This window comes from Cryptomeria japonica, chromosome 4, assembly GCF_030272615.1.
Source record: "Cryptomeria japonica chromosome 4, Sugi_1.0, whole genome shotgun sequence".
Lineage (NCBI taxonomy): Eukaryota > Viridiplantae > Streptophyta > Pinopsida > Cupressales > Cupressaceae > Cryptomeria > Cryptomeria japonica.
In genome coordinates, this window is record NC_081408.1 from 41,005,702 (window position 1) to 41,027,427 (window position 21,726).

The 21,726-nt window shown below is 35.8% G+C and overlaps 1 protein-coding gene across 2 annotated transcripts; it reads left to right on the forward strand.

Annotated features, from left to right (window-relative positions):
* Positions 1-1,432: 1,432 nt before the first annotated feature.
* LOC131047842 (leucine-rich repeat receptor protein kinase EMS1-like) lies at positions 1,433-4,092 on the forward strand. Of its 2 annotated transcripts, none has more exons than XM_059218627.1 (2): positions 1,433-3,460; positions 3,900-4,092. In XM_059218627.1, exons 1-2 carry the CDS (start codon positions 2,599-2,601, stop codon positions 3,926-3,928), a joined length of 891 nt encoding a protein of 296 aa, XP_059074610.1. In that variant the 5' UTR covers positions 1,433-2,598; the 3' UTR covers positions 3,929-4,092. Both variants share the same exon structure in this region; 1 of them encodes a protein (XP_059074610.1).
* The last annotated feature ends 17,634 nt before the right edge of the window (positions 4,093-21,726 follow it).

The window sequence follows — 21,726 nt, forward strand, 5'->3', positions numbered from 1 at the left end:
GAGCTCCGGTCGTGCATAAGACTACTAAACTTCAATCTGAGTCAACTCCTGTGACCGCATCATCATGTCAACTACTTCATATCGTGACTGCTTCTTTATTTGGTGGGAGTCCTGTTGTTTCTTATCCAAACATCCTACAACATACCGGTTGCCAGGTTGACACTTCTACGCTAACTCACTTGTCAGTTGGAAACAATGCACTGCCAACATATCACTTACCGGTCTGCAGTCCTTGCACAAGTCAATCACTAACTTGTGTACCGGTGACTCCAAAGGTCTTTGCGCTAAAAGACATTTCCTCACTTACTGGTGAATATCAAAGACATCTCATTAGGTATGCAACAATAACAATATTGCACAAACATCTCTTACACCGGTAATCATCCTATACCAGTTGACATCAATGACAACCACAATGCCAACACACTCAACCTAAAAAGTTAAAAGTAAAATCAAACCTATCAAAAGAAGATGCCAATTCATAATTTATTTAATTCAATTTTTATATATGAATAATAATAATTAATATTATTATTTAAAAAGTAATTATATTTATTAAAAACTTATTATTGATTATTTATTGATATATTTAAAAAATTTGAATTATAATATTATTAATTTTTTTATATAATATATCTTAAGATCATTTATTTATATATTATAGTATAATAATTATTAAAATAAATTATAATTAAAATTTTAAAAATTTAAAAATATAATTTATTTTTATAAAGTTATAGATACATTATTAATGGTTAATATATTATATGTATTATTCTAATAATATAAATTTGAAAATAATAATAATAATAAGTAAAAAATTTTAAAAAACAAAAAAAAATTCTAAAATTAAATAATTAAAGTTTTACAAAATAATATTTTAAATTTTAAAATTTTTAGAAACTTTTAAAAATCAAATCAAAAGAAATTTACATCAAATAAACAATAAACTATTCACAATCCTTTGGATCATTAATTATCATTAGAGATGTATAGACTTATAAAAAAATAAAAAGTTCTTTTCCTAGATAGGACGACTTTATGCGGAAGGAAATTTCATACAAATTTCGTACAGCTTCAAATTGTGGTGGGCGGAGGACTTTACGCGAAAGAAAATTAAATAAATTTCATACAAATTTCGTACACCTCCGTTCCCACTGTTTCCTTTTTCCTATATCAATTCGAGTCAATATCAAGTAATGGCGTGCATGATAAGATGCCGCTTTCCCGTGGAATTCGCTGCAATGATAATAATGACAATGTCAAATTTTCCATTATTTTCCTCGATGGGCCTACATTGTGTCTTGTTCACGCCACCAAATTTGGACTTTTCAGAATCTTCCTTTTATTGTCTAGTCAACAAATCGAATGCCGGTTTAGGTGAAGATGTTCCATTGCAGTAATCCATCTTTTTAGAATGCAATTACGAAATTCTCGATGGGCGTGTACCTTCCAATCTCGTCTGACTGCATCAGAATGCAATTTCAGTTTTCTCGCGTGATGCAGCTAAATTGTCTGCTCACTTGTGTTCATACAGAGAACTGGAGAGGGCTTCAAGTCATTCTCTATGTATTCAACTAGAGGTGGTCAAAGCCACAGAAAAAGAGCAACCGGTACGTGTGGCAGTCTAATGAAAATGTGTTGGTTAGCTGTAGCCTTTGTTCTGCTCTTCCACGTCAATGGCGGGTGGTGTTGTCCCCGCCATGAAAGAGACTCCCTTTTGCGTTTCAAGGCATCTGTTCTTGATCCATCTCATCAACTACTCAAGTCATGGCATGGTTTCAACTGTTGTGAGTGGAATGGAATCCAATGCCATCCTCACACACATCATGTCATTCGTCTCGATCTCCACACTTCCAGGCATGCTTATGAAGATGGTGATCATCCTAATGTCAAAAGGCCTCTGAGTAATCTAACTGGGGATGTTCTTTCCCCATTGTTCAATCTGGAACAGTTGGAGCACTTGGATGTCAGTTGGAATAACTTTTCTGCAGTTCCCATCCCTCCTGGATTGGCCAGACTCAAGAGTTTGCGCTACTCGGACTTATCATACGCTGGGTTTAGTGGAGATATTCCCAGGGAGCTGGGGAACATGTCTACTTTGCACTACTTGGATCTCTCTTACAATGATCTGAGGATGGTGGACGTGCGGGCGTGGACGGGAAATATGAGAGATTTACGGGAGCTCATCCTGGACAATGTGAACATGTCAAGAGTGGAAAGCAATGAGTTGGACAACGCTCTCTCCACCATGTATTCTCTCACCAGTCTTCGAATGATCTGGTGTCGGCTTTCTGGAGAATTTCCCCCTTCCCTTGCCAACCTCACCAATCTCACCCACCTCCAACTTAATGAAAACGGATTCAATGGTAGCATCCCTTCTGCCCTGCTGAGCCTTCCAAAGCTGCAACTACTGGACTTGTCCTGGAACAAGGATCTGGGAGGGAACCTGTCAAGCATTCTACCCCAGCATCCCTTCACACCCTCGACCTTTCAGGCACAGCAGTGGGAGGAACCATTCCAGACTCTGTTGCCAACATTTCCTCGTTAACTGTCTTGTATCTTGCAGGCTGCCGTGTTGAAAGTATACCAATTACTATGGCAAATCTCACAGCGCTTAGAGAATTGGATCTCGGTAATAACATGTTAAGAGGCCACATCCCGCCGTTTGGGGATAGACCTCAGTTGGGAAGACCTTATCCTTTGGCCTATATTGATCTATCCCAAAACCAGTTGGATGGTCCCATTCCCCCAACGCTGTTGGCTGCATTTCCGAATCTCCAATATGTTGATTTGAGTTACAATCAATTGAGTGACAGTATTCCGTCCCCCGCCAGTACGCTTCACTACCTTGCATGGCTTCATCTGAGTTGCAATGCATTGACGGGTAAAATCCCTTCATTGGCTAAACTCCCGTCCCTTGTCCAACTTGGCCTGAGTGATAACCATTTGAGTGACAAAATACCCCTTTCCATTGGCCTACTCTCATCTCTCGAATTGCTTGATCTAAGCAACAACAATTTAGAAGGTGCCATCCCTCTCGACATTTCCAATCTTCCTAAACTGAACAGCCTGTACCTGTACTCCAACCGGTTAAGTGGGACTTTTTCAGAGTCTTACCTTGATAATCTCAGCCAACTTGTCTATTTAGACATTTCCGATAATCTTTTAACTGCCAAGTTCAGTCCAACATGGATTCCAAGATTCTCTTTGGAAAAGCTGGGATTAAGGTCATGTAACGTGGAAGGCGGTATTCCAACATTCCTAATAACTCAATATTGGGTTCAAGATGTGGATTTGTCCAACTGCAGCCTTACAGGAAATATTCCCCAGTGGATATGGGGTGTCAATTCTCTTCAGAATCTCAATCTTTCTCATAATCACTTTGCAGGAGTTCTACCTCATTCGTTGATGGGAAGTCGATTGGGAATTCTGGATTTGCATAGCAATAATTTACAAGGTCAGCTTCTGCTCCTTTATGATGAGCTGTTATCGTTAGACGTGTCAGATAATCAGCTCAGTGGATCCATTCCAGCAGAATATTCTAGTTTGACATATCTGTCTCTCTCGAAATTATCTCAACGGTAGCATTCCACCTTCTGTATGCCACATAGAGATTGTGGATCTCTCAAATAACAAGCTTACAGGAAAGATTCCTGCATGTTTGAAAAATAGCTCTGTTTAGAAAGATAGTGTTTACATTTTGTTTATTATGTTATTTTTCTGTTTCTATTGAGTGGCATGGAAGATGTGTTTTATAGTTCTAATAAAAAGCTCGATTGACAAAGCAATATGCAATGATTCTTCAGCGTTAGAAATTTAAGCAATTACAGGTTCAAAGTTTCTCTAGGTAAATCAAATAAAGTAGCATGTTAACCATTCATGATTTGTTATTGCAGGTGGTATAGTCAAGAATTTGTATGGATAATAAGGAATGCAAAATCATTGGGAAATATGAAAGGTGAAGTGCCCTGTCAGCATTAAAATTTTTATCATGTCATTACAAGGTAGAAATTATAAACAAATTTTAGCTTTCATCTAAATGTTAATAATGTATCAATTTTTTAAAAAATATAAAAAATTGACATCTTGTTAGTGAGTGAATTTTAAAATAACATTTATGTAATATATTTTTTAATTTTAATTTTAATTAACTTGAAGAATTAAAATCAATAATGTTTATTGATTATTTTATTTTATTTTGGCAGATTTTTATTAAGGAAAACAAAAATATAACTATTTTACTATTAAAAATAAAAATTTATTTATTTATTATTATTTTAGATTAAAAATATAAATTAATTTTTGTCAAAAGATTGTGCAGTATTAAATTATTTATAAATTAAAATTTATATAATATTAATAATGATAGCGGAGAATTTATTTTATGATGGTTGTTTTATTCTTTATAAAATCAAGAATAACTACTCAATGAATAAAATATTTTATAAAATGAAAAAAAAAAGTAATAAAGATGAAGATTTTTTATCTTTTATAATCATGTAATTTTGTTTTTTTATAATTTATATTAATGTAAATATTATGAAATATAAATTAGTAAGTTTACTTAGAATAATGTAGTTAAATGCATCCATACCCTTTGTTTTGATATAAAATTATTTGGAGGGCAAGTTGCCACCGTAGTTGGAGACATGCTTTCTCTTCAAACATTAAAATTGGGTGGAAATGGGCAAACTGTAAGCAGTTGGAGATACTGGATCTGAGCAATAACAACATGAGAGGGATCTGTAGATTTTTTAAGCTACCCTGTCTCCTCTGAGCCAACTGATTAACATAATAAAATAGAAGGGAGCAAACAATAACAACAATAAACAAATTCACTTACAGATCCCTCTTAATTGGCACAATAAACAATTGAAAAATTCATGAATCTATATAACAATATACTACTCTGTTCTTAACAGCAGGGTGCTCTGTTTTTATGCAGACTCTGTTTTCTTTATTGCAGCTTAATAAAAAACAATACAGAGGCAAATCATTTATAGACTACACAAAATATTGTAGCCTCTCGCAGGCATTGCAAGGCTATTTAAAACTGACAAACTAACTTCTGACAAACAGTTACAACTATGTATGACATAGAAAGTAAATTCTAAGGAGGAATAGCATTGACAGCATGCTTTATTTGCAAGAACAGAAAAATCCTCAACGGAAAGTAAACAATAGCTAAAGAATAGACTAACTGAACAACTAACGCATATGAATGCAAAGAACTAATGCATTAATTTATCTAACAACAATTTAGCTGATGAAATTCCTCCAAACATGGGGTTGTCGAGGGTTTGGTTATCTCAAGAATTCATATTAGGAGTGAAATAACGAAAAATTTGAGGAAAATGGTACAACTGGAGTCTCTTTATCTTTCACAGAACACCCTCTCTTTGAAATTATCCCTTTGGAGCTGCAATCGCTCACATTCTTAGGTTATCTGGACTTGTCCCACATTGATCTTCCAGGAAAGATATCAAAAGGGGACAACTCCTCAGATTTAATGCATCATCCTTTTGAAACAATTCAGACCTATGTGGCCTCCAACTCAATACAACTTGTTACGGCCTTCACCTAAGTAAACCTTCCCTCCAAGTATTCTGCCAAAGATAAATGTTGATAAAATAGATGAAGAAGAGGAGGATATACTGTGGGGCTTATGCAGTTGGGTTTTCTATTGTAATTGAAATGTTTTGTCTTACAACTTACAGTAGAAAATACTTTTGAGTGATGGATAACATTATCATTTTTAAAGATTTAGAAAATATTTGCCTTTTATACAATTATGATATAAATTTGTTAGGTAATTTGTTAGCTTTTAGAAACATTGTTTCCTTAACATATAATGCTAATAATATTGAGTTCAATCCATTTTTAGTTGTGTAAGTATATGGTTTATGCATATATGGTTCATTTTGATCCTCAATGTGAGGAATCAATCAATTATTTATAATCTACATGTTTAATATGGTGTTTGTATTTTGTTTGAGCATTTTGTATTACTTGTTTAATTTTATTCTATTCATGGCACGGAAGATGTGTGTCATAGCTCTTATAATTAACTTGATTGACAAAGGGATATTCAATTATTTGTTAGATCAAGAAGTTTAAACAATTTCAAATACATATTTTCTCTTGATTTTAGATCTGTGGCCTATGATGAATGAGACCTTAAGACTAGCGAAGTCATGAAAAACTGCCTGCGCATTAATAAAATGTATCTTCCTAGAGTTGCAAGTCATGGAGAAGGAGCAGTCAATTTCAATCCTTGATTTAAAAGATTGAATGGGAGGAATTTGTACCTTAGAGAAGCCTTTCGATATTCAATCCAACTGTGATAAAGATCTAAAATTTTTCCCTCCAATTTGGTTGTGTTTGTGCATCTTAAGGGCCTTTTGATGAAGTTTTTATTTAATCTATTATTTGGTATCATCATACTATAATTGGTATTGAAAGCTGTGTGAATGTTGTAGAGAAGAGTTCAAAATATTTCCTTTTCTTGAAATTCATTTATATGTCCCACTGTTCAATATATGGAAACGGTTTAAACATCATATATTAAGCTTATACTTTTAGATTTAAAACCATTAAATATGCAGAGTTGACTGACATTTTTTAGGTTTAATATATTGTTTAATGTATATGATCACACTAAGAATACATTTTTGGACTTAAAAACGTTAAACACTCAAAATTGACTAACACTCTCTAGACTTAATATATTGCTTAATGTGTGTGGTTTAAGACTTGCCCAATATATGTTTGACAGTAATGTAAAGATGAAAAGTATTGTGCAAAGCAACCAGTACCCACTGCTGCAAGTCAAATTCCTTTGAACAGTATTAGGGATCAAAAGAGCATAAACAGTTTCGTTCAGTACAGGTAAATCTGCTTAGAGTCTTCTTGTTTTATTCGTATAAATATTTAAAAGGAAGATATAGTTTATTTATAACTACAAGGAGTCTTACATTTGATTGTTGCAAGAAAGTAATTTCTTCCATATTCTACGTACACAATACTCTTGAAACTGAACTAATCTGTTTCTTAAAATTTTGTCAAGGCTCCCTGCCACGTCTCTAAGAATTATGTCCACGTTTTCAGTTTGTTAAGTTGTAGTGTATCATTTGAGTTTGATCTCTTACTATTAATTTGTGTAAAGCACTTTATAAATAAGAGACGGTGTAATCTGTTTATTATAAAAAAATATGTTTCTATCTGCAGTAGCAGTTGTGTTAATTTGTATTTTTTTTTTTCAGTTTATCAAATTGGTATAAGAACAGGGGCTATCAGAGCTGGTCTGGGCCTAACTCCTTCAGGGGAGGGCCAGGACCATGAGAGAAAGAGTTGGGTGTTGCAGTTGGAAGGAGCCCATTACATGCAAAAATCTGTTGATAACTGATGCTGCTCTAGCATGCAGTTCCATGCAACTCAAACTGTTTTTAGACTCGACCACCATACACCAGCATGCAGCTAGATTAATTTAGTTTATAGTTTTTTATTTTTCATGCAAATAAAACATGCTATGCATGCAGTTAGACTATTCTTAGATTAAAGTTTTCTTTGGAACTGTTGGTTCCTTTTTTCACCAAATATTGCATGCTCTCTATTTTTAGTGTATGTTTTATTTTTAGAGACCTTGCTTTTACAAGCAGACAATAATCTATAAATATGTAAGCTTTGTATTTTTTTAATTATGCTGCAATAAAAGAAATTGGTGTGTGCAATTCCAAAAACATGACACTTTGTTTTATAGTCTGAATTTTGATTTCTTTTTGCAATTTATTCTTTTGTTGTTATTGTTTGTTCTCTCTATTATTATTTTTGTTAATTAGCTGGTTCAGAGAGGATAGGTTAGGTTCAAAATTCTACAAGTGGTATTAGAGCAGGTAAAATTGTTTTGGGTTAAAGTTTTATTGTTCGAATTTCGCCAAAGTTAATTATGTCGAATTCTAACCATATGCCCATTCTAGAATTTGATGGGAATGATTATGATTATTGGTGCATTAAGATGCTGACCTTTTTTATTGGAAAAGATTTGTGGGAGATTACTGAATTAGGTTATGAAGAGTCAGCTGATTGGAATGCCTTTATAGCCAATGAAAGAACAACAAGAAAGGAATCAAGGAAAAAGAATGCTCAAGCTTTGTTTCACATTCAGAGAGCTCTTGATAAGAACCTATTTTCAAGAATATCAGGAGCAACAACTGCCAAAGATGCCTAAAAGACGCTACAAGAAGCTTACTAGGGTAGTGATCAAGTTAAAGTGGTCAAGCTTCAAACATTGAAGCGAGAGTGCGAGAATTTGAAAACGCAAGAAGCTAAAAGTATAAGTGATTATTGTGTCAGAGTCAAAGATGTGGTCAATAAAATGGCTACATTTGGGGAAATTGTAAGCAATGAAGTTTTGATTAAAAAGGTGTTGAGATCTTTGACACCCAGATGGAATCATGTAGCAATAACCATAGAAGAAAGCAAGGATTTGACAAAACTACAGTTTGATCAACTAGTTGGATCCCTGATGTCTCATGAAGAAAGATTGAAATATTCTTTTAAAGGTGTAGAGAAAGCATTTTCCTCTAAATTGCTAATTGTAGACACCTAAAATTGTCCAGTTTAATTAAATAAATATTTTTATTTATTTAATTACTTAAGCCTAATTCTTCTATTAATTAAATAAATCTTTATTTATTTAATCAATTCATTTATCCTCTTCTAGCCTTATTTCTCATTTAAATAAATACATTTATTTATTTAAATTATCTTTTTTCTAAATTAAATAAATATCTTATTTATTTAATTGATCCCTATTCCTCTATTAATTAAATGAATCTATTTATTTAATTAATTCATTAGCCTTTTCTACCTATGACACATGTCATTCATCTCTTAATTCATACACCTACCTACCCTCTTATTATTTTATTATTTTATTTACCTACCCTCTAATCATAGCTGACCTCTTTTACACCTCTCAATCTTATCCCTCCATTTCATATAGTGTCTTCTATATAAGGAGATGCTTCCATCATTATCAAACCCCCGTTGACTACTTGACTACACTACGCTTTTGAACATATGCGATCCTACTTGCAACCACATTCTGTTCTTTGTTGAGCTCTTGTGTACATAAAATCTGAGAGTAAATATATCAAGCAAGATCAATGGAGATAGGAAGAATGGAGATCCAAACCCTATTGGACATGTGATGGTATAATCTTTGTGATTTCATTTGATTTGCATTATCTTAGGTAATCTTCATATGTTATGGTGGATCTTTGTTGTTGTTAGGCTAGGGTTTTGTGGTTAAATTCATTTAGTCTTTCAATATTGTCATTGTTGTTTCCACTTTCACCATATACATTTTGGCACGCCCGGTGGGACTCTTGTCCCTTTTGCATTTAACATCTTTGTTGCAGATTTTGTGTTTTGAAGTTGTAGATCTAACATTTCTGACAACATTTTCATATTTTCGCATCTACGCACTTTCGGATCGCGTTTTTTATTTTCTGCCACGTCTGTGACATCTAGAACCACGTCTGCACCCACGACAATATTTTTTTTTTTTAAATTTTTTTTTCAGATTTTGGGAAATGTGTCTGTGTTCCCTAGGCATGTCTATGAGGTCTTTAGGCGCGTCTGCATTCGGGAGTCACGTCTATGCTCAGGAGCCAAATTCGTGTCGGATCTGGGCGCGTCTGTGTATTCTTGCAGCGTCTGTGTCTTGGGTAACCGTGTATGTGTTCGGTTGTTGCATTTTTAGTTTCTTTGATTCGGTTTTTGGTCATTTAAGTTTCAGATCTGGTTTATTTTGAGCTAACATCTTCAGATCTAGCTAACGAAATTGGTGCAACTTGTCTTGAAAGCAAAATAGTTTTGTCGAAGGCCCCTATTTTCACAAAGTCTTTTGGATCTAAAATTTACCTAACTTGTGTGCTTGCAAGAAGGGGTGATTATTTCAAACAATCCAAACTACTAATAAATCTTTGTTGCAGGTCCTTGGCAAGAGTTTTTGGATTCTTATTGTGTGTCTTGTTTTCATAGACTAGCAAACACTTCAATTGGTGCACTAAAATTGAATCATTGTCTTTTGTGTCTTGAGCAATAGGCTCTTTTTGTTTAATCTTTAGAGGGCCTGTCTTTTCGTGTGGTCATTAGGACTACTAGTAAGAAGAGAACGACCCAAGTGGTAGCAAGGAAAACCCACCTCTTCCGAACCACTATAAACAATTGTATTCATGGTGAAAACTATGGATAACGTGTGCTGATTAGTTCATACCGACACTATGTCTCCCCATAAACCCATTTGATCAAATTTATTTGATCAGTTGTAGGGCGTAACTCCTACTAGCTAGGAGCCTTCTGTATTTATAGAGCTGAAAGTGCCACATGTATGGCCACATGAGCGGATGCCCTTACTAGTACCTTTTTGTTTTAGAAGCTAAAATCCTTCTAGTTGTTGGGGCAGAAGGTCAGACCTTTAGTAGTGGCCCACACACATAGGGTTCTTAGTAGAGATACAAAGTTCGCCATGGGGAGTTTTCATGGGGGCTAATGCTTGGCTGACCCGAGAAGTGAGTGCTGAGGGTGGAGCTAGTGAGGTCAAGCATCTAAGTATCCGCTCTGAATAGCGTAGCCTCGGAGGTAAAACCCCATGTGGGATCAACAACTATTGTCTTGGCCAGCCATAAGAATTGTGCTTGACTTATTTTAAACATTCAAAACATTCAAGACCAAACAACAAAACATTGTGTCTTTTGTGTCTTCAAGTGTATGCAAAACATTTTTACATCAAACAACACACTTTTCTTTGAGTCATTTTTTGAGTCTAGACACTTGCAAACATTGAATCCTCATCAACACTGTGTCCTCTTGTCATGAAAAACAATCAAACAGTCAGATTTGGTCACAACAAAACAACTTCAAAGATTGGAAAAAATTGCACAAATTTTGCAGAACCGCGTCTGTGTCTGACATAATAGTGTCTGTGTCATATAACCGCGTCTGTGAAGGGCAGAAATGCGTCTGTGTTCTTAGAATCAACATTGCATTTTACAAAAATCTTAGAAATGCGTCTGTGTTAAACAGACGTCTGTGTCAGGAAATCGCATCTGTGCACTATACAGGCGCGTCTGTGTTCAGAATTGAAAAACTTTTATAGTCCAGCAAACAAACACAGTCAGTTTCAAAATTCTTGAACTTCCTAGGTTATCTCTCTAGGTTTTCATCTAGCATTCAACCGATCTTTAGGTCTCACAAAGTCCATCATTGCTTTACACCTTACATTACATTCACATTTGTCTAAACCTGAGTCAAAAGGTCACTTGCTTGTCCTCATCATACTTTGTCAACACACTACATACAACAACATTTTGCTAAGTGGTCCCTCATCAAGGTCTATCACCTTTGGGTCTCATTTGGTCTTACTTAGAGTCAAGGTCAACTTACCTCATCAAGAGAAACTATCATCTCTTTGGAAGCCACACCTACTCTACTACATACATACTTGGCCTTACACTTTGGACATTGCAAGTAAACCTCAGATTCATTTACATTCCATCCAACTCTTGGTTTTCCATACTCTTTCCATTTTCATCTAGTCTCTCACATCTTGGTCAATACCTAGTTCATGGTTGAAACCCGTTCCCAAAAATCTAGGAGAGAAACTAAAGAGGCTCAAGAGTTTGCAAATATGAGTTCCTATGAGTATGACAATGATATCTTTTTCAATTTTGATCATACTACATTACCTGACATGGATGCTTATAGAAACATTCCAAATGTTGAGAACATGGACACTACAAACAACAATGATACACACAATGACAATATGGACCATTTCTCCGTACATTCAACAGAAGTGGAAGACACCATTATGAATCCCCATTTCAATTGATTGGTTGAGGAAATAATGAGGAGAGATAGACAATACTTTCTACAAGTGAGGGCACAAAGTGGAACCAAGATCCGTCATGATTTTGACATGTCTCAAATAATGGAACATAGACCTTTGCAACAAACTCACTCCAACATGGATCAAAGGAGGCCTAATAGTGGAGGCAATAGAGGACCACATATGGTGCCTGAATCACCATCATCTTTGTTTCAAAAACCAGAGGTCCCACATACACATGGTCAAGCATATGATACTCACATTCACAGACCATTATGGAAGTCTTATGCAGAAAAATATGCTCAATCACATACCAATGCTAAGGATCAACCACCAAAGCAATTGGATATCCAAAGACATGCTCAAAATTTGGACACAAGGAAAACCCCATGTCAAATTTGGGGGCAACACATTAGAACATGACATGCCTGTAGAGTATGGTATACATGGACAAAACAGATATTTCGTTCCTCAACATGAATCTATACCAAGTGGTCCATATATGTAGCATCATTATAGACCTCCTCCAATTGGTGCCTCAAGCATGGGGTATGGTCTAAGAAGTCGATCTCCACCTAAGAGCAATTTGGAGCAACAAATCAGGGACTTACAAAAGAAAATGGAGGACATAAATACATCGAAGCCAACATACACAATGAGAGACATATGTCCTTATCCATTTGACAAGAGCATCCCAATGCCGCCTTTTCCTACACACTTTGTGACACCTAAGTCTGATAAATATAGAGGAAAAGGAGATCCTAAGGCACACATAAGACAGTTTTTCATAGCTTGCATTGAGGTAGCAGCAGAAGAGATATATTTGATGAGATTATTCCCACAAAGCTTAGGTGATCAAGCTATGGAATGGTTCTCTCAACTTCCACCTGGAATTAAGTCATGGGGTGACTTAGCAGAGGCATTTATTCAACATTTTTCATATAACATAGAGATAGACATATCAGTCACTACTTTGTGCAACACCAAGCAAAAAGATGGAGAGTCTTTTTCATCATTTTTATAAAGATGGAGGAATCTAGCTAGCAGATGCTCTTGTGAAATTCCACAAAAACAAATGGTAGAGATGTTCACCCAAAATGTTAACAAGGACATTGGCTATGATCTAAGGAAAGCTTGTTTGTCCACCTTCAAGGACGTCATTGAAAAAGGCTTAGCAACAGAGAAGGTCCTAATTGAACAAGGAGTCATTAAGATATTCAACGAAAACAAAGATGACTTTAAAGGAAAAGACAAGCCAAGATTTTGGAACAAAAACAAGAACACAGTCAATGATGGTGTTGTTGATGCCAATACAGTGTGACCCAAAATCGTTTTTTCAGGATCAAGCTCTACAAAAAATCAAGTGAATACTCAAACAACTTCTAGATCATGAAGGAAGTATACCCCATTGGGAGAACCACTTGAGTCAGTCTTCAAGAAGCTAGTGGCAAACAAAGTAATCACAATTCCAGATTTTCCTCCATATGAACCAAAGGTCAAACCAAATTGGTGGAATGATGATGAGTATTGCGAATTCCATAAGAGCAAGGGTCATAAAACAGGAAATTGTCATCGACTGAAGAACATCATACAAGATCTCATTGATAGAGGTGACATTGAGATTGAAGGACACTCATCCAATCAAGAACATGAAATGTTTAAGGAACCATTCCTAAAGCATGACAAGGGAAAAGCTGCAGCCACAGATGACCAAACCAACTATACTAGAGCATCCTATAACTATGATTCAACTATCAATCACATTTCAATGGATAATTATGTCTCTACTATTATCATCAAGGACAAAACGCCTGAGAACTCTACCCAGAGACCCAAGATTGTCCTAAGAGGAATTGGATCTTCTTTCGAACCTACCTCTAAATGTAATGTCACAACTCGTCGAGTTAAATTCACTTTGCAAGGTGCTCTAGCTAAAAATACCGCTTCTTCATCAACCAAGCCTGAGTATGACCTTGTAGAACAGTTAGGGAAAACACCCGCGCTCATCTCCATCCTTGAGCTCTTATGCATATCCCCCGCACATAAAGCTATTCTTGACAAAATCTTGAGAGACACTATTGTTCCTACTGATCTGAACGTGGACCAGTTTCAAGCCATGGTGGGATACCTTTCCATTCCACACTCCCTTACATTCACAGAAGCCGATGACGCCTTTGTAAGTCAGCCACATAATACACCATTACACATTGAAGCTTTCATACACAAACATCGAATAAAACAAGTCCTGATAGATGGAGGAGCAGGTCTAAACATTCGTGCATTGAGCACTATTAAACAATTGGGATATTCAGATAAAGTTGTGAATTCTACAAACAAAATCACCATCAAGGCATATGATGATGAAGAGCATTCATCCAAAGGCACAGTCACCTTGCCTCTCAGAGTTGGGCCAGTTACGAAGGATGTGGTTTGTCAAGTCCTAGACCTAGATCTCACATACAACATATTGCTAGGACATCCTTAGATTCATGAAATGAGGGCAGTCCCGTCTACATATCACAAATGCATTAAGTTTCCTCACAATGGAGTTGAGATAATAGTTAATGGTGATCCTAATCCATTCATATACTGAAATAACTTGAGATCAAAAACTGAGACCATCATTCCCAGTAATCGTGAAGCTGTTCCTTCTTCAGCATACATTGATCCTGAGTCATTAAAACCTTCGACATCAAAACAAGGTGAGCTTAAGGGCAAATTCCAGGACAAGGGCATGGGTGAATACACTTTGAATCAGACCATGTACTTACAACAAGTCATGAGTTCACCAAAAGAATATGGAAGACCACACCCTAATAAACAGGTATCTATCATTGTACTCAAATGGGACCCTACTATCTTTCAAAGATGGGGTGAATTGGAAGAGGAAGACTTATACAAAATGCTTTACAAAGACCTTGAAAATGATACACAAGATCACATCAGTATACCATGTGAGAAATATGGCAAAGGATTCAAGATTCTACAAAAATTTGGGTATGATGGCAAAAGTCCTCTTGGGTTAAGAAAGAAAGGCATCATTGAACCTTTACAACTTGAATTGACATTCAAAAAGGAACGCTCGAAGGGACTTGGTTTCGTGACTTCCAAGGTCCACTCTCAAAGGATAGAAGAAGCATTACAAATCAAAGCTGTCAAAACTCAACAAGAGAATCGTTATTCCAAAGACTCCAACGAATGGAAATGGGGTTCAGACAAATCCTCCAGTGACTATGAGCTCACGGAGACATTCAGAGAGCTAGAGGAACCCATAGAAGAAGAGGAATTTTATGAAAAATTCAAAGTTGGTCAAGAAACAACCCCTGAGGATTCCACATAGTCCTTGTCTCTAGGTTCTAGGTTGAAATCAGAAAGAATGAGAACACCTATCCCAGAATGTGCTACTAGTGATGATAATTTGGATTCATTCATGATCGAGACTGATGAGGAGAGTGCCAATGATGACCTCGATAACTACCTCAACATACCTGAATATAACCACTTCTTCACTCTTAGTCTTGCTAACTTCAAAGACATTAAAGGCCTTCCCCTTGTCCACCACCAACTTATTGACTGGGATCATGAAGGACCTGCACAATTTGACACATTTCAAAATGATGAAGCTTTTATTGACTATCCTGGCATACGAGATGATCTTCCCCCGGGGGACCATAAAGCAGGATACACTATAGAACTCAATAGCGTGGCATATTTTGGTGAGGGTGTCGGGCCTTCTAGTCGCAAAAATATAAAAATAAAAACAAATCAAGGGTCTTATGGCGAAAACCACACTATGGCACTGTCTGATCCCAAAAAAGTAAAAAGAAAGGACGTATCTGAGGGCGAAAACCTATCTGAGGGAGATGGAAGGCTTGACATTCTCCCAGCATAATATGAGGAAAAGTCATCCATGTTGGTAGAGGAGACTATCAGAACAAACATTGGTATAGAAGAGGTTCCACACAACATATTCCTGGCTTAATCTTTGACAGAGTCAGAAAGGTCAAAATTCATAAGTTTCTTCATGGAATGACAAATCAACTTTGGATGGTCATATGCTGATATGCCTAGATTAGATCCGGATTTGGTAATGCATCATTTGATAGTTAAACCGGGGGCAAAACCAGTGAAATAGAAATTAAGAAAGATGCATCCACAAGTCGCATTATTGGTCAAAGCAGAGCTTGAGAAATTATTGGATGTCAGATTCATATGCCCAATTGATTATCCTGAATGGATCTCCAACTTAGTACCTGTTAGTAAACGAGATCACAGTATTAGAATATGTACAGATTTTAGAGACATCAACAAAGCTTGTCCTAAGGATGACTTCCCATTACCAAACATAGATTTGATTGTAGATCTCACAGCAGGTCATGAAATGTTATCGTTGATGGATGGATTCTCTGGTTATTATCAAATAAAGATCACATCTGAGGACCAACACAAAACATCATTCACTTGTCCTTGGGGAACTAGTACATTCGGGTCAAAATTTTGACGGCAAATCATTGTCATTCGGAAGCAATTTCATCACACTACTGACAAAAATAGCTGTCGAAAAAATTTTGTTGGAAGTTCCGACTATCCTTATGGTCATCACAATTCCGACATCCTCTCTAACCTTTCTAACGGCCGCCATGGATGGTCATACCCAGAAAGAATACTGTCGCGATCTTGGCCTACCGTCGGAATTCCGACATTAAAGGGTAAAAATTCTGATGAGGATGTTGTGCATCCAACGGCACTCCTCTATCAGAATTATGACGACCCTAGGAGAGTTCTGACGAGGATGTTGTGCATCCGACGACACTCCTCTATCAGAATTTTTACCCTTTGATGTTGGAATTCCGATGGTAGGCCAATTTTTTGGAAAGAAAAATTTATAGAAAAAGATTTCTCTACTATCTCTCTTCTCTATCCCCTCTCTAGGTCTCTTTCTCCATCCCTCTCTTCTTCTCTCCCTCTCTACTTCTCTTTCTCTACCCTCTCCAGGTCATTATCTCTTCTTCTCACCCTCTCTCATCAAAAGAGAAATAAAAACTTGCATGGCCTTATAATTCACGAGTTGAAGTTTGAGTTTAACATTTTGGAGGTAATTTTCTTAAACTATTCAATGCCCATTCTAACTAAGGTCAATCAAAATTCAAGATAAACCTGTGGTAAAGATGAGGATCTCGAGTTCATTGGTAGAGGACTCCACTTTTGATGGGAGAAAACCCTAGTATTCAGTTTGGTAAGCTCTAGTCGAAGGTGCAGTATGATAGCCACGTAGAAGGAGAACCATGACATGTTGCAAAATTAGAAGGGAAATTCTAACAAAGAGTAGCTACGTGTCTGGAACATTCAAAGCATTTCATGTCTGGGCTAGCTATCTTCTTTACTCTAGTCTAGGATTTCACATTTTTGAGAAAGCATGATTTGTATGGATGGTTTGTTTGTTTCAAATGAAGTATAGTCCAGCCTCCACCAAAATAACAATGACAGTAAGGACTAGTAGAGTAGTCTGTTAGAAGGTTTAAACATTGATAATAGTGTCTAGGTTTTCCCCAATTCTTGAATAGCATTAATAGATAATCATAAGTATAGCAAGGAATAGATTACTTAGAGCTTGTAATGAAGAAGGGTTTTGAATTAAAAGACAATGATAAGAGTTTTTTTACGGTTCAAAACACAAAGGCAATCACAACAGAAAATTACAAGTTATAGGGTTACATTGAGTAGGTTTGATTGATTATTGAAGAATATATTGTGTTTCTCTATCAATAAATAAGAGGTCTCAAGAAGCTAAAGACAATGAAAACTAATTGATGGGCAACCTTTTGACTATCAAGAAGTGATTGCCTCAAATGAAAGTAGTGATAAATGTCACTATCAACAAAAGAACAACCAATAAATGATAAATTTGCAGTGAGATCATAGTGCCTAAATCAGTCTAAAAGCTTATAAGGATCAGAACCAAGCCATATAAGCTTCAAGAACAATTTGAGAGCATCAAAGACATCTACCAGACACTTGAAATTGTCAAATCAATGACACATAGGAGCCTCATTATAGTCTTATGTTGTATTAAATAGCAAAAGCCAAGTCTAAGATAGTGTTAGAAGGTGTGTGAGAGTCTTCAACATGGATAACTGATAGGTATAACACTGAGAGCAGTAATATATGAGATTTGATGAATGACAGTGGCCATGATATGGAGATGACAGTGTCAAGTATCACTGTCAAAGCATGAATAGAGGTCCTAATCTGAGTCTTTTCAAGAGAGAACAATAAATATGAAGCACCAAGGTCTACAGTCAGATCAAAGAAAACCATCTAGCAACCCAAAAAAGAATCAAAAGGCTGTGAAAGGTCAAAATCATAGTATTTCCATAGCCCATGAAGTTCTAGAAGATGTGCAAGGGCAATTCATAGTGCAAGGTCATAGGTATTTAGTGTCATAATTATTTTCTTCACCCCCAGATCTTGATGAAAGATTAAAGGATGCCATGACACAAAGTGAAAAGTCTATAGCACTGATAAATAGGTTAGCATTATGTCATATGCATAGAAGACATCATGAAACAGATTTGATAGTAATAAAGTTGCAGTAGTCATCAACTCAATCATAATGAAGGCATGGACACTGAGCATGCAAAAATATAATTGATAACAGTGGTGAAATGATTAATGTTGTATCACAATTTGATATCAAACTATCTATGAAGATGGTTGTTTAAAGGTTTAGTGTTGGTTTTAAAGGTGAAAACATTGCATGAGGTCTGCCACCATAAAGGAAATACAAAGCTACAAATAAGATAGTGACCATTCAAAGATAAAGCTACAAATAACTATCAAAGAAACCATAGTCCAATGAAGAATCAAGAGATAGTAGGCCTAAGTGTAGTCTCAGATATTTGAAAATGTCATTATGGATAGTTAAGAAAAATAAATACATTCATGATATTTGCACTCAACAAAAGAGAAGGGTTTGTATTCATCAAAGATTAGTTGAAACACTTGTGAGAGAGAGATCAATATCCATCAAGCCATAAATAAGATAATCACCATTACAAAGCACGATGAGTCAAAAAGGCAATCAAGAATTATCAGTTCAAAGGATCAATAGGTGAATCTTCTCTTGTTGATAACCTCTAGTGATGGTGTATAGGATCCCTGTTCCAATCTCAATGTGCCAAAGCTTGATGAGAAGTCATGGATTAGAAGTTACAAATGCCTTAAACAGTTTTCTATTGAGAGAAGCCATATAGTCAAATCAAGACTCAAATCCACAGTGGTAAGATACAAACAACGATGATAGTCAAGGAGTCATTCATTGTAGGGTTTTCATAAAATTTTAGAATATGGTATGAGCAGTCCAAAGAACTATGACACTTCACTGAAAGGAGCAGCATATCAGTCCTTATTGGCATCAAATTATACAAATGACAACTAGGGATGAAGCTACAGGAGACAATCACTGTCTTAGTTTAAGACCCTAGAACAATATAGCCCCAATGGAGAAAGCAAAAATCAAAACATAGGAGAAGTCATAGAATCCCACTAAAATCTTATTTGCAGTCGTAGAGTTGCAAGATCAAAAGCATATAATGGTAAAGATGACTTAGGGTTCTCTTTTTATTATTGAGACAATATTATGTGAATATGATAGTTTAGCAGTCCTTGAATGCATGTGAGTAGTCCCAATGAATAAACAATACCATCAGGGTATTAGAATAATTTTTGAAACCTGCAATCATGCTAGATAAAACCTACAATCATGTTAGACAAGTACTGAAAGTATAATTCATAGAGCAACCATTTCAACTAGGTTTAGATAGCATATATTCATAACCATTTCAATTTTATGTGAACTACACAATATCTATAATGCATAATTGGAGTTAAACCATAATAGGGCTTGGATGAGAAACATGATAGGGCACCCGAAGCTGTCCACATGCTAATCCCAAGAGTGGATATACCATCCCTCTTGGCCCCATGTGGCAGTCTGCCATCCATATGAGGTGGTGTGCTTAGTGGGTAAACTTGTACCTGCCCTCCCTATCCATGCTACCTTATCCACCCTTCTATGATTGAGACCCCTTTAATCACAATGGTAGAGGTTGATGGGGAAACCACAATTACATTATGTAGGATCTCCTACCCTATCTCATTGAATTCATTCCTACACCAAGTGACTATGAACAAAAGCGTAGGTATTTAACAACAATGACATGGTCTATGGACTAGTGATCCTCCTCTTGATACTCCATCTACAAATGAGAACATCTCTTGTACACGTTGCTACTTCAAAATTAAAAGTTGCTTCTTCTAGAACTTTCCATGATTCTTTGCAATAGGATTATATGTCTTCTAGATTCACCCCACTAGGACACATTCATATCAAGCATCTTTACTTTTTTGAAAAGTAGACCACATTTCAGATCTAGATGACACCATAATGACTTTTGATTTCCTCTTGCAAGATATTCCTCCATCATGTATTGCTTCATCGAAGTTCAAATTTGCTTCTTCAAGGGCTCTTAATGATTCTCTATATAGGATTCTTCGTGTCTATGAGATCCACTTCATTGGGAGGCCTACTTAAACATTTCATATTTGTTTGTGGACTCTCACCTTTCAAACATTTCACATCTTATAATTGAGCTTCACTTTGTTTTGAGAATAGTTTAATATTCTCTACTTAATAGGGCCAACCACGTGAAGGTGGAGGCTCATTTGGCCCCTCCCCCCCCCTAACATCACTCTAAATTCCCTGTTAACATCTAACATTCATTCATTATTTCATCCATTATTAAAATATAGCATTTATTCATTATCACATAGCGTTCATTAACACATAAAATTCATTAACTTTCATTCAAACACAACATTCATCAATAATCATCAACACATATCATTCATGAACATTCATTAGCACATAATTACATTCATTACACATAAAAATCAGTCATTATCAAATAAGGTAGATTACAATCATTTCTTTCTTTGTTTTCTCTTTGAAGCAATGAAAAGACTAAGTGGAACATCGGTTTCTTCATCATTTCCCCCATCCATGGATGTTATGCCCTCTTCTCATGCTCTTGATGTATGCCTAGTCCTATACAAAGGATGAGGATACTGAACCAAAGGGGGGTCCTCTGCAATAACAAAGAATTGGGTTAAATTCAAAACATTTTTTTATTATTGTTACAAGTATTTCATTAATTTAAAGAACACAATTGTTACACTCTTTACCTAATGGGGCCACATCATCTTCCACATCATTTTGTCTAGCCTCAACCTCAACATGCTGAGCACCCTCTAGATCCTCTGGAGTTGAAATATGAAATGTTACATTAATCAATACACCAATTGCAATTAAATTTGTTTAAAGGAATAACAGTGGTCCTCTTTACCTGATTGGGGAACATCACATTCCTGATGTTGTCTACCCGGATCATGCTCCACTTGGTCACCACCGACTACATGCTTTAAAATATTAACAATAAAGGTTACATTAATTACTACACTAATTTTCAATTTAAGATGTTTAATTGTATTAATAATTACATAAAAAAATTTGAATAGCAAATGAATACCTCCACTACTAGGATGCACATCCGGACCTTCATGTATAGGTTTTGTTCCACGATTATCATGCTACATTCCAATGTCATGCGCAGTGTTATCATTGCTTGCTTATTTAAAAAAAATATAGTCACTTTATGTTGAAACTTAACATCAAATAGATTATTGGTTAAGTATTCAATTTGAAATAATTTTAATTTAGCTTAATTACCATTGTGACAGATGCATCAGAATCTCGTGTTTGCCCATTC

Excerpts from the sequence above, each read along its gene's own strand:
- LOC131047842 (XM_059218627.1), top strand. The coding sequence starts at position 2,599 with ATGGCAAATCTCACAGCGCTTAGAGAATTGGATCTCGGTAATAACATG. Across the intron at positions 3,461-3,899 it reads GCATAGCAATAATTTACAAG|GTGGTATAGTCAAGAATTTG; the intron begins GTCAGCTTCTGC and ends TTGTTATTGCAG.